The following is a 13,019-nucleotide window of genomic DNA, read 5'->3' as shown; positions in this document are numbered from 1 at the left end:
AGTGAGCAAAGGAGAAACCACAGTGCCATTAGCAGCTGCTAAGGTGGCTGAAACAAGGCTGTTGCAGGGCATTAGCATCCCCCATCATGACAGGAAATCACTTCCGCAGACTGAACCTATTAAAATCTGGGCCTGAATTAAAATCTCCAAAGCCTGTCAAATGGCATCTCCCCACCATGGAGGGATCAGTGCTGTTGATGCATCCAGAGAGGTGATGAAGAGTGCTTAATATTGATTCACCCGCAGCAGAGGGAAGGGGGTGTGTTTTCGAGGAGCGCTGATACTGTGGACTGTGCACAAGACAGTCGGGCCGGAGAAGCTCTCTACAGTAAGTGGGATTTGAGTGAGCTGCCGCATTGGCAGGGATAGAAGATCATTATTCCAGATTTGTCCCAAGGTCCCATCACTCCGGCTTTGGTCTCTGAGAACCGCTTGACTCTTTTATGCCATCGAGGCATGTTGACACTGTGGATCAGCCTCAGCCTGCTTGTTCATTTGCCGCCTCATTTTAAAATATGGTCATACACACTGAGTGCAGTGGAAATTACCTCTCACACTTTACTGCCATTTTGGTACATTTTAAACAATTATATATTAAAAACTATACTCACTTAAAATTAAATATCCCATTAAAGGGCACTGAGTGTCATTTTCTTCGGTGGTGTCTCCACATTACACAGGATGATGGAGTGGGACTTAACGTTGAGAGGGACTCAGTTTAAAAATGTATGCTAATGGAAAAACTCGCTGTCACAAAGTCTGGAGTTGTCACACACACACACACACACACACACACACACACACACACACACACGCCTCTTTGAAATTAATACATTCAAACTACTTGGACCACAACAGAGACACTTGAAATGTAATCTGACATCCAAATACATCCCAATAACCATTTTTTTCTAGTAATGGTGCTAGATAGTGTTGAAATAAAGCTACGTCAATAGGGTTTTGCTCAGTTTTAAGTGTTGATTTGGACATACAGTAAATACAGTTTCATAACAGCAGCAACTGCAAGTACTTGTAGTACAAATACTGTAAGAACAAACCTGTTTTTTGTCTTTTTTTCAACCAACAGCGTAGTAGTATGAAGAGACCATTAGCTGTCGTGGTACATGTCGAAAGAGCAGCTTAAGTAGTTGTCTAAGTGTCTTTTTAGTTTACAGTTAAAAGGTGGGGTATGCCACCGTGATATACAGCAAGTAATAAAACTAAACGTTAGAACCGCATACCCCACCTTTAACAGGAGCTGTTTGCTGTGTTTCTCACCTGTCCCCTCCTGTCTATTTCTTCATTCAGGGTCTTTGTCCTCCAGGGCAGGCGAGGGCACCAGTTCTCCACCTTACAAATCAAAAACATTTATTTCGTTTACTGGAGACAAACATTTTTTAATTCATTTTTTTCTAACTGTTAACCGCACACACAAGGACAACAACAACAACAAGTTGTGCACTTAAGAACACATACTCACTCAAAGACATATAGTGACACACAGTAAGTCAGCTAATGCACGTTTAGTAACTGTAACTGCCTTGTTAGAGTCCTAGGGGGATACTTAATAAGCCTGCTGCAAATTACTGCCAGGGGCACAAATATTTGTGTTAATGAAGTTTCAATTTTCAATTTAGCGGGGCATCTTCCGCGACTACAGATGTTACTGATTTGCATCAAGTGCTGCTAGATAAGATCTGATTCCGAGCTCTTTTTGACACGTGTTTGCACATGTCTGGAGAGCAATGGGGCACAAAAAAAAAAAAAAAAATTTTATGCTGCTGAACTTTGAACATGGGATAAAAAGAAACCACCTTTGGAACTGCAAGAGTGTATTCATCCTGCAAGAAGAAGGCTATATGTGAGGAAACATTAGTTATATATCCCAATGCTCAACAAAAAGATCAGTGATTGAATGAGTTATGAAAAATGAATGCCTAGATTATTGCTATAAACAGAAACTATGAATATTAGAAGTATTACTGGCTGCTTCAGTCATATCTTACTTGGCTGGACCTGCTGCGATCCATTCAAATTCAGGAAAAATACAAAGAAGAAAAAAAAATAGTGTGAGAAGAAATCCAACTTATATAAGACATATTGCTGCTCTTTTGTTCCTGAACAGAGAGCTGCGTTAAGTAACTCATAATTCATCTTTTAAATTGCTGCAATATTCTTTACTTTGTGACACTTAGGTATTTTCATTGTCTGATGTCTCGCCGTTTCTCTCTCTCACTGTCTGTCTCTCTCCCTCACTGTTGTGACCTGGCTAAAGTCTCACTTCCTGTGTGTGTGTGTGTGTGTGTGTGTGTGTGTGTGTCTGATAAAACAGTGCTGCAGATTTTACACCTACTTCTCCCAGTAGGGACTTCCTTTGACCGTTCAGTGGCTAAAAAGGGGGCCACAAATCCTTCGTAAATAAATATTCCCCACAGACCTCTTGAAGCAAACAAAGGGCTGTTATAAATGCCCACACGAGACGAAAGATGGGACACACCCATACACAGAGGAGATGTCTTTAGGTGGATCAATTGTTTGATGTCAAACAGATACCTCTCTGACTTTGCTGTTACTATGAACATTGGCCCATTTTACTATGATTACATCTGATTTTGAAATAATAATAATAATAATAATAATAATAATAATAAATAATCTTCCTCAACGTGTACTTCTGTCTCAGCATTTCCTTCCTCTTGTATCAAGCATGACTGGTGTTTGACCATAGAGAGGCTTATGGAGAAGTGATGCGTGTGTTTTGCCTCAGCAACAAGCAACTAGCTTTTACAGAGCAACAAAATTGCTCTGTAAAAGCTACCAGAGACAAGGTGTGTTTATTCTCCTTCTCAAACCGCAACACACACACACACACACACACACACACACACACACACACACACACACACACACACACACCATGCTAGTTGAGCCCTGACCTTCTATGGCTGACATCCATCATGATATGTTGCCCTCTCTGGTTTGCCCCTTCGCAAGGTTAATGTGGTGGTCGACAAGTATGAATTATACATGGCAAAGGGTGTGTACTTGAGCCTGAGCGTCTGTGTGTGTGTGCGTGCGTGTGTGTGTTCTTAACAGTCGAGCCACGATGGATGGAGAGACCAATCGCAGCTATTTCCAAATGGAAATACATGCTTATTGCCATGGCAACTGTGAGATCAGATGACCAGGAGTGGAGGCTGAGGGATGTTAGATTAGGAGGATCGAGACATACAGAGACAAGATACATCTGCTTTGAATCTTTACTGTTCTTTATTGCAAATGTGTTTCTGTTAGTTTTCTGTAAAGTATTTGTTTCATAAGCACTGGATAGACACGAACAGAGAGCAAGAAAGAAAAGGTTTTTCTCCTCCTAATGGATTTTGCTGTTGTCCATATCACTTCTATTTCCATAAAGAGCAGGCCGGGCTTTCTGTGTTCCTTCTTAGTTCACAGCAACACTTTCAGCTCATATAAAATATTCATAACAGGCTACTGACCTCTCCAGAGCTGAAGCCATGACAGAAATCTTACTTTAAAAAAAAAAAATAAAATCTGCCATTAGCCAAGTTTTCTAAAAACAACTAGAATTACCGCCCCGCAGCTGTACGCCTCCACCAACCAGTCAAGTTGCAGTTTACGTCCATGTCTGTCCAGACTCATAATATATATGTAGTGAATACTTGGAAAGATTGAATCTTTTTTTTTTTTGGCTAAATGGAAGATATCACTATATTGATGATACATATGTATGATTCTGGTGAATATACATTGTATATTCACCAGAATCTGATTAATGAAGGATTATCATAGATGTATTGGCTAAACAGGTACACAAGTACTTTACTATGTAAAGATGGATTATTATAGAGTATAGCTTCACAAAATGTGGTGCTTTTGTTTCCTCCTGGCAGTTTTAGATGCAAAGCCCCTCTCTGAGCTGTAGAGCTCTCTATGAACTCACTCACAGGATCACGATTAGCTAGGCGCGCTCCAATACGTCAATTGTAGTCACGTGAGTCTGATGAAGCTCGAAAATTCAGAATGAGGCAGGAAGTGAAAGGCAGAATGGACGAGATGGAGGAAAGTCTGCACTGTGCTAGTTATTGTTTACTCATTGTGTCGTCCCCGTCAACATGTGTGCGGAAACTGGAACCGCTAGAATTCATTCTTAAATTATGGCTAAAAACCTATTTTGAGGTCAAAATGACCTTTGAGTCAAAAGTGTCACCTATTCAGTGCCTGACGAAATATGCTAAATGTGAAATATGCTCACAATCTCCCCTTCTGCTATGGTTATGATGTCATGGTTAAGTTGACCTCATGTCATCATAGTATCCCATCAATTCTTGCGTTATGGCCAAAAACGTGTTTGTCAAGGTCATTTTGACGTCACAGTGACCTTGATCTTAGAGAACCAAATTCTAATCAGTTCATCTTTGTGTCCAAAATTTGAAGAAATTCCTTACAGGCGTTCCTGAGATATCACAGCCACGTTTTCTAGATCTGAGATAATGAGCATGTACAGAGTGTAAAACAGTTTTGACACCAGTGTCTAGATGGTGATGAGAAACGTGCAACAGCAAATCACTATCAGATCGAATTTTTGTTTAGTTTCAGGGACGAATGGAAGCCATTACAGAGAAGCTGAAAGGAAAATATTAAAACCTTTTCCCCAAACTTGATCAATTTTTATCTCAGACTTTCATTAGAATCAACGACAAGATTAATTTCATCACTAGAAAGGATTTCTGGCCATGTTGACTGATCTGACAAAGACAAATCATGCAAAATTGAAAGTCTCAAAGTGTCCCTTGAAGGAACACAAGCTTCTATACATTAGTGCTCGTCAATAATGTACAATTCCTCCATGTTGGTCTGGCAGTGTTTCCTGTTTGCCAAGGATATGTACAGACTAAGGCAGGGTAGCAAAGTCATTCCACGTCTTCCCTTGGAGGCTGAAAACTCATCTTTTCAAGAAGTACCTCACACCACCCCTCCTCTCTCTCCCATCCCACGGAATCATCTCCTTTCTCCCACACCGTCCCTCTTCGACACACTCTAATTTGTTCTCATTAAAAATGAAATCCCCTCTACCTCGCTCGTTTGCTCTTATTTTTAGCACTTCATTCGTATGTGATCATTCTCAGGTTATAGGAATGTTGTCAGGGCGCTCTGACTCTGGAAATCATCCAATTTTCTGGGTTGTCTGTGCCGGTATGCTGCAGAAATCCCCAGCTTACTCTACTCTTGTGCTCACTGTAAGTTACTAGGACTAACAGGAGCTAAATTATTTAAATGTTAAATGCAAATGTTCCCAATACAGTTCCACTGATATGGCATTAAAACTACATTGGCCAGCTGTTTCGGGCAATTACTGAGCCTTTTTTCAAAATGAAACTATATATTCATGACCCCTTTTTCAAGATTTACATTTTCAGTAGGAAAAATGGTTTTGGGCTGAGAGCCTCAGATAGGGGAGGAAAGTCAGAAAGTGAGATATGGGAAAATGCAGCCATTTGTTGACATTTTAAGTCATACTTTAGAATTTCTTTAGCACAAACACACTTGTGAGTTAAGACACCTTCATCAACTTCAAATATACATTTACAATTAACACACATGCGCACACACACAGGGCTCACCTCGCTGAGGTAAATGAAGAAGGAGCAGGTGGATCCATCCACTCCGTAGTTGGAATAGCAGGAGTCTGAGCGCCACATCTCCTTCATCCACTGAGGTAAAGGAGGAAAAGGCAAGATTAAATCTGAGCCACACATACATTCTCGCCAAAAATCACCGCCTCTACTCACCCACTTTAGTACCAGTAAAATATATGAGCCCACTGTGAGTTAAATTGTTGTCAAATGTAGTTTATCAGCAGCTGTTAAGTACCTCTACTCTGGCTTTCACATTGACAGCCAAACAGCTGTCATTTGGAGCTTTTTTCATTCTAATAATAGAGCTCTTTGGATGGATACAAAAAAGTCAGGTTGATGTTGCAATTTACCAGCGACTGATGTGTGGGCAGGTTGTGGTGCTGAGAGAATACATAATGCACAGTTGCAAAATCTATAGCACTAGCTACCTGTCTAGTTTACCCTATCCTTGTGGAAATAGTCCAGTTTTTGTGGATCAGAGGTTAAAGAAGCAGGATTGTGACTTAAAAGTCATTGGCGTCAATCCCTGGAATCAAATGGAAAATCTGGGGTTTGAAAATAAAAGAGACAATTTCCCTTTCATCAAATACATCTGCAAGTAATCCAGCGGAGCCTCTCAGCGGCCAACAGGAAAAGAGTGAGGTTGTTCTGGGATAGCTCCAATGTGTGAATGTGTGGAAATAAATCAATGTGAAAATGGCATTCTTGACTAAGGTGGAAGAACGTGCATTTTAAATACATTTTCCAAAATGAATAATAGTAAGTAAAAATAGTAAAGTACATGTTCCTCCATCTCCTCTCTTCTGATTTGATCCCTATCAGGCAGATTTACTGGGATACATGCAAAGTGAAAGGGCTGCTGAGCTAAGATGTGGACTGACGGCTATCCAGCTTGGTTCATAGGCTCGAGTACATCATGCATGCTGACTTACAGTAACCTAAGGGAGCAGCACACGGGGTAATATGAAATCGAGTTTTCAAAGCTGTTCATAATGGGGAGACCTGGCAGATGGGCTTGGATCAGAGTCGCTTGGATGGTGAAGGCATGAAGATTGTACTATATTTGTTTAAAAGACAACCTAAGAGCTCTATAAACTGAGAAAATGGATTTGTCAGATGTTACAAACTGTGCACTGATAGTAAACCTGCTGTGGAATACCAGTTTAGTGAATTTTGATGCCTTTCTGAAAACAGGCTCATGTACTGTGTGCGTGCGTGCGTGCGTGCGTGCGTGCGTGCGTGCGTGCGTGCGTGCGTGCGTGCGTGCGTGCGTGCGTGCGTGCGTGGAGCAAGCTTTGGCATCGCCTGGCGCCCAGTTGGAAATGCTGACAGTATCAGTGGAGGATTGGGACTGGCTGAGCAGATGGTGTGTATGATAGGGCCCTATCAGCTCCATGAAGACCCGCACACACACCCACACACATACAGAAAATAAAGAGAGACACTGGACTGAAATTGTGCATACATCTGTATGTGTGTAGGTGTTATTTGTGTGTATGCACCTGTGTTTGGGCTGGCTAGGGCCCCATTATCCCCAAAAGTGAAATTAAACCTGCCTGATGTTTGATTTTCTCGCACATGAACTGCATGTATGGGGCTATATGGGAGTTTTCATTTTTATAATCAAGTATTCTACCAAATATTCTGGTTATTAATCAAATTGGACGAGAACTATTTTAAGTCTTTTTTTTTTCAAGAGAAAGAGCAAATATGAGAGAAATTAAAGGTTCCCTGTGGAGTTTTTGACCACTAGTAGCACTATGGAGCAATGTTTTTGTGAGTGGGTCCCACATTTGTTTTTATCACATGCATGCACATAAGCGTGTGGCAAAGCAATGCACTTTCCTGCCGCCAGTTTCATGCTTTTACACTGATCGACAGTTGGTCGCAGTAATGCTCCAAGAAACGTAGCAACATGCCAGGCAGGGAAGAAGAAGACTGCTAGCTAGCAAACATGGATGTAAACAATTGGTTTTTCAAATCTTTAATGAGGAAGGAAATGCATTTAACATGTTTGGTAGGTCTCAAGGATACACACAATGTGTTTTGGTAAGAAACACTGAGCATAAACATGAATTTGTTTGGTTTTTTTTTTTATGAGAAAACTCCACAGGGTACCTTTGAGTAGGAGAAGGGTCTTTAAAATGAAAAATTACTAGACCCTTGTCCAAACTCAGATAATAGTATAATATTTATTAATATTCTTTACTTAAAATTGTAGTTAAAAGTAATTAAAAATACCACCATGAAAACACACCCTATAAGAAGAAGCTCAAGCCTTCTTATTGATGCATATTTAAAGCCAGCCTGTCTAACTTTTGCTCAACGGGGCCACTTTGCCCACAAGAAACGATTACAGGATAACGTTAAGTGTGTAATGTTACAGTAGCAAAAGAGTCATAAAGTCAATCAACTGACTCAGTAATGTCCGTTTTACAGCAATACCTACCTTAAGTTTGCAATCATTAGCTACAAGTAAAGCTGTAGCAGCAAAATCCCCAAGTGTAATGATGTGAGAAAGGGTGCGTTTTATTGCAACTCTTCATTTGTAAGAAGTGGAATGTGTTATTTCATCTTTCAGAAGTTACATAGTTGAGCTTTTTCGATCTGTGCTGTCATCCATCGCCTAATAGCTAAGCACCTAAAAGGTGATCTTTTTGCTCGAGCTACCTACTGTGTTCTTCTTTTCCTTATTTTAAAATCATATATTCACAGATTTTAGAAAGTGTGAAAGACAGAGACAGAGAGTGAGGCGCAGAGGCTGTCTTTATGTGTGTTTGTATGTGTGACTCACCTTGAGCTTGCCCTCGCAGTGAGGGAAACCATCCAAAGACGGCAGCTCACACTTCTCCTGGGCTCCATTTAGGAGGTCTGGGGGGGGGGGGGAGGGAGAGAGAGAGAGAAAAGTAATAAGGGTCAAGTCAGTCTACTTCAAAATTCTTTAACTGCCTGTAGCTTTAACAGGATGTATGATCCTCACACTGGAGACGATGCAGATGCAAACCTCAACATTTCAGGAACACACATTTCTTCTCTGCAGTTCACAAAGCCACAACAGAATAGGGAGGAAAAATAATGTGTGTGTATGTGTGTATGTGTGTGTGTGTGTGTGTGTGTGTGTGTGTGTCTCGTGTGTGTGTGTGTGGGTGTCGTGTGTGTGGGTGGGGGGGCTCCTATATATGCAGAGAATCTCTGCAGTTGTGAGCGTTGAGGTTAAGTAACAAGACAGAAGGGTGTGGGTAACTAAACTACAAGCTGCTCTGCGCAAGTGTGTTGGAGAATCATTCACAACAGATGAATATGCACTGGACTGAACTGCTGCCACTACAGCTGTGTCACACATTTATACTTCCAGCCCTGACCATGTTCCCAAGATTTATTTATTCCCTTTGTTGACTAATTCACTGTTAAAACTAACAAAGCTTTCCTAGTTGACTAATTAAAGTTAAAACCTTAAAAAAAAAAAAATTATGATGCTACTAGATATTAGGTAAATGGCAGCATTCCTGCGCTTCATTCAAATTGCCTACCTATGCATGTTGCTTCACAGGAAACATTTTATCTAATCACTAACACCGTAGCAGAGCTGTATTAAATTACTGCAAACTGAACATTTCCTACTGCTGCCGTTTCAAGTGTTCAACTGGCCAAACATGGAGTGGCTTTTATAGTGAAGCAGTCACATGAAACACATTGTATTTGTCAGCGAGGTTAGTGCCGACAGCGATTGTTCATCAAAAGTGCATCTAAAAAACAAGACAACGGTCATTCTGAGTATTATTTTGACAGCGAATCAGTTCTAAATATAGCAGGGAGTAATGGAATGAGAAGGAGCGGCCACAGTGAGCTGTGAGATGAAGAGCTGAATGGTCACCATTAGTTATCAAACACTTTGCTTGGACTGATCAGCGATGTCTAATCGATTGGGAGAAAAAAAAAGACAATCATCCAAACTTCACCTGCCCCTTTCAGTATCATCACAGCTCACAACCTCTCTTTTGAATTTGGCTGCCTGCCAACGTAGCTTGTACATAAGCAGCTCGTAGAAAAAACTGCCACCCAACTTGCCAAGATATAGCCAAGTCATCTGGCTGCTCGATGGTGTCAATTTCCCATCGAGCTCAATAACAGACAGATGGACAGGCATATATAGTAGATGACATAGCATTTTAAAGCTGGTTTTGTAAAAGTTGATAGCATCTGCTTGATGACTCACCGTTTTCTTCCTTGTGGCTAAGATTTCTCATGTGTTTCCTCTTGTGAAATAACAAGGAGACATGCAAACACATGGGTAGGATAGAATAGAGCCTCATATAATAATAGGACAGGAGAAGAAACCCAACCAGCATGGCTATGTGGTGAGGCTAATGAGGATGTGCCACAAGGTGAAGTTCCTCTAATGGCTACTAGATATTGGTTTCAAAAACAAAAATCCCCCCAAAAAATCTGGCTTTTCACAATTCTGTTTAAAAAGTCAACTATTGAAATTGAAATTTTATACACACATTCATGTCCCTCTCGGGATGTATTTTAATAATAGCACCATCATCAGGTCAAAATCTTAAGGTCCAAAACTTGGGTTTATGACCAAATACCTGCAAAAGTACTAATTTTCCCACCAGCCTCAGCTATACTTTGTATTGAGTGGTAATTAGCAAATGTTAGCATGCTAACATGCTAAATAAAGATTTATGGTAAATATTATACCTGCTAAACATCAGCATGTTGCATTGTCATTGTGAGCATGCTAGCATGTTGATGTTAGCATTCAACTCAAATCAACACTGTGGAAGTACAGTCTCACAGAGCTGTTAGCATGGCTGTAGAATCTTAGCCTTGTTCTACAGTTTGTGGTACAATCTCAGCACTTCAGGTCAGTTGCATCTTTGTAAGTCTTGGAATGACAGCTGGAGACTGCCCATTACTCTGTGGTCAGGGATGACTGTCAGCCATCACCTTTGGCTTGGTCATCTGAACTCCATAACAACAGAAACCACAAAGAGCTGAGAGCTGAAAGCTGGGCCAGTCGAGTCCACAATGATGCAAACACAGTTCGAGAAGGAGTTAAGATGTTTTTTTGCTTTCTAAAATAAAACAAAATTCATGCAACTGCAGTGGGGGAGGGAGTCATTACGATATCTTGTCCACATTGCTTTCAATATCCCAGGAAGCCAATACCACTGTAGGATTAACATTCATGGCTTCCCTTGCATATAATCACCTTTTTGATATCCCCATTCAGAGACGTTAACGTCATCACCACTGACCTTTATAGCCAGAATATAAATAATGCATTACGGTAGGCTGTGCGGTGAATAGATAAAAGCTTAGAGGCAAACACCAGACTGATGTAATGAGTTTGTGTGTGGTGTTTTAAGAGGCAGGTGTGTGTGTTTATGGAGGTGTGTGTATGCAGCTAATCTGCGGTTCTAGCAATGGGTCAGGCTTCTGTCGGTGTGGGTGAGTGTGGAGGGTGGAGCAGAGGCTCCTACATCACGTTCATTGTTGATTAAGTTTATTTGCACCAACAAGCTGCAGCAGTAAACAGATATTCTACTGGTAAACTTTTTATTTTCTCTCTCCCTCTTTCTATGCTGCTTTATCACCTAGATTAGTGTGGAAAACATATTTCACTGACACTCTCTGGCTCGCTCCCTCGGCAGCGTGTATCAGGGAAGAATGAGAGATAAAAGAGAGGTGATGACATGCCACATGAGTACTACAACTAAAAACATCACCAGTTAGATGGAAAGCTACCAAACAAGTTTCCGTCCACAGCCTCAGTCACCATCTAGGGAAGGAGAAGAGGGGATAATTCAATTTATTTTTTATTTATATAGTGCCATTTCATAACAGAAGTTATCTCAGATAATGAATCTATGCTTGTATCAGGGTTTAAGCCACAGCGCGACACTGCGAGAATGACCCCCTTAAAACATAAATGTCCAGTCATTATGGTCTCTCTGCAACCATAAACTCAAGGGCAGGATCAATGTTAGCAAGCTTCTCATGTTTAGATTTTATCATCTATAGTCAATTAATATTAATTGCGCGAGTTAGCCAACTGTTGGCTGTTCTCTGGTGAACATGTCGCAATCCTGTATACGCCTAGATGATTTGTCGCAGAATGAAATGCCACTCTGTATCATCTTTACATTTAAAAACTATGGCAAGGATTGTGTCTTTTTGCTGTTAAAAAAAAAAAAAACAAAAACACAAAAACAAGTGTCTTCCTGTCAGTAAGCAATCTAGTGTTAGTCGCCTGTACACGTAATTTTCCAGCCATATACGCACCAACTAACAGCCAACACTAGCAGATACTTTTATTATATCAGTATCTTAAATCACCTTAATCAGGATCTGTGGAGCAGTCAGAACTGAGCAGCAGCTTGTCCTGTCAGGCTTAAAAACAACAATTAGATAACAATTTAGCTTTTAGCTCAGTAGCCACAGTGGGGATTAAGAACTGTTTACAGGAACAATCTCCAGCTTCAACTGTGACTACATAGCAACATTGTGTACATAACGTACTTTTTGAATGTAGTGATTTTTTTTTTGGAGAATAATTATTAAGTAATTTAAGCATCCCAAAAATGTAACTGTTGTCACTAAATGCGAGCTACTGTAAATTAGTCTGGCTTTCTAGCTACAGATGAAGTTTGAAGGTCTTTGAAGTTGACTTCAAGTAAAGTAGTAAGTAGTTTGTAAGTGGTACAATTATGCCTTGGTGAAACACAGGGATGCACTTTCTTGATCGTCGATTTTGTCCACGACAGCCCGCTAGTGTTGCCGTGCTGCTCTCCTTTACTGCAGCTGCACTCTACAGTTTTCTTTTTCTTTCAAATTATGGCACCCTGTCATTCACCCTGTCATTCAGCTAGTCAGCCACCGAGTGTAAAAGTCAACAGGCAAATATTCTCCTAGCTTTACTCAAGGAGTGGCTAAATATAGCTCCCCTCATAATCAAACACAGCAGAGGTAGTGTTGTTTCAAAGGGAGCAGATTCCTCACAACAAGGATGCATATCATTCCAACCAAACCCTTTACCTGCCCTTTTCACTTCAATGGTATTTTATTTCTCTTGTTGTGAAGCACTTTGTTTTGATAAGTGCTCTATAAATAAAGTTTTTTTAATAATAATTATAATAATTATAATTATTATTATCTATTTACATTCAATTTAGGGCTGAAACGATTCCTCAAGAAACTCGAAATCAAAATGCAAATTATTTGCATCGAAGCTTCGCTTAATCCATATAGTTACATACAGCGCGCTGTTTCGCACGGATGATTATTACTGTCGCACAACGCGCTTAAGCTGTGTGTGATCAGAGACGTTCAGAGCGTTTTTGGTGTGATTTG

General features: G+C 40.5%; 1 protein-coding gene across 2 annotated transcripts in view; it reads right to left on the bottom strand.

The window, feature by feature from the left end:
* The window catches only part of mgat5 (alpha-1,6-mannosylglycoprotein 6-beta-N-acetylglucosaminyltransferase), a 91,546-nt gene that overhangs the window by 47,465 nt on the left and 31,062 nt on the right, over positions 1-13,019 (bottom strand). The window contains exons 4-6 of one of the 2 annotated variants that reach the window (XM_044188138.1): positions 8,452-8,528; positions 5,643-5,732; positions 1,279-1,350 (exon numbers count right to left, since the gene is read on the bottom strand). In XM_044188138.1, coding sequence (XP_044044073.1) covers positions 1,279-1,350; positions 5,643-5,732; positions 8,452-8,528 — 239 coding nt within the window. The remainder of the gene's footprint in view (positions 1-1,278; positions 1,351-5,642; positions 5,733-8,451; positions 8,529-13,019) is intronic. The other variant, XM_044188139.1, reaches the window with a different exon arrangement.

The sequence above is a fragment of the Siniperca chuatsi genome, linkage group LG24, assembly GCF_020085105.1.
Source record: "Siniperca chuatsi isolate FFG_IHB_CAS linkage group LG24, ASM2008510v1, whole genome shotgun sequence".
Lineage (NCBI taxonomy): Eukaryota > Metazoa > Chordata > Actinopteri > Centrarchiformes > Sinipercidae > Siniperca > Siniperca chuatsi.
This window is presented reverse-complemented; position numbering and strand designations above follow the sequence as displayed.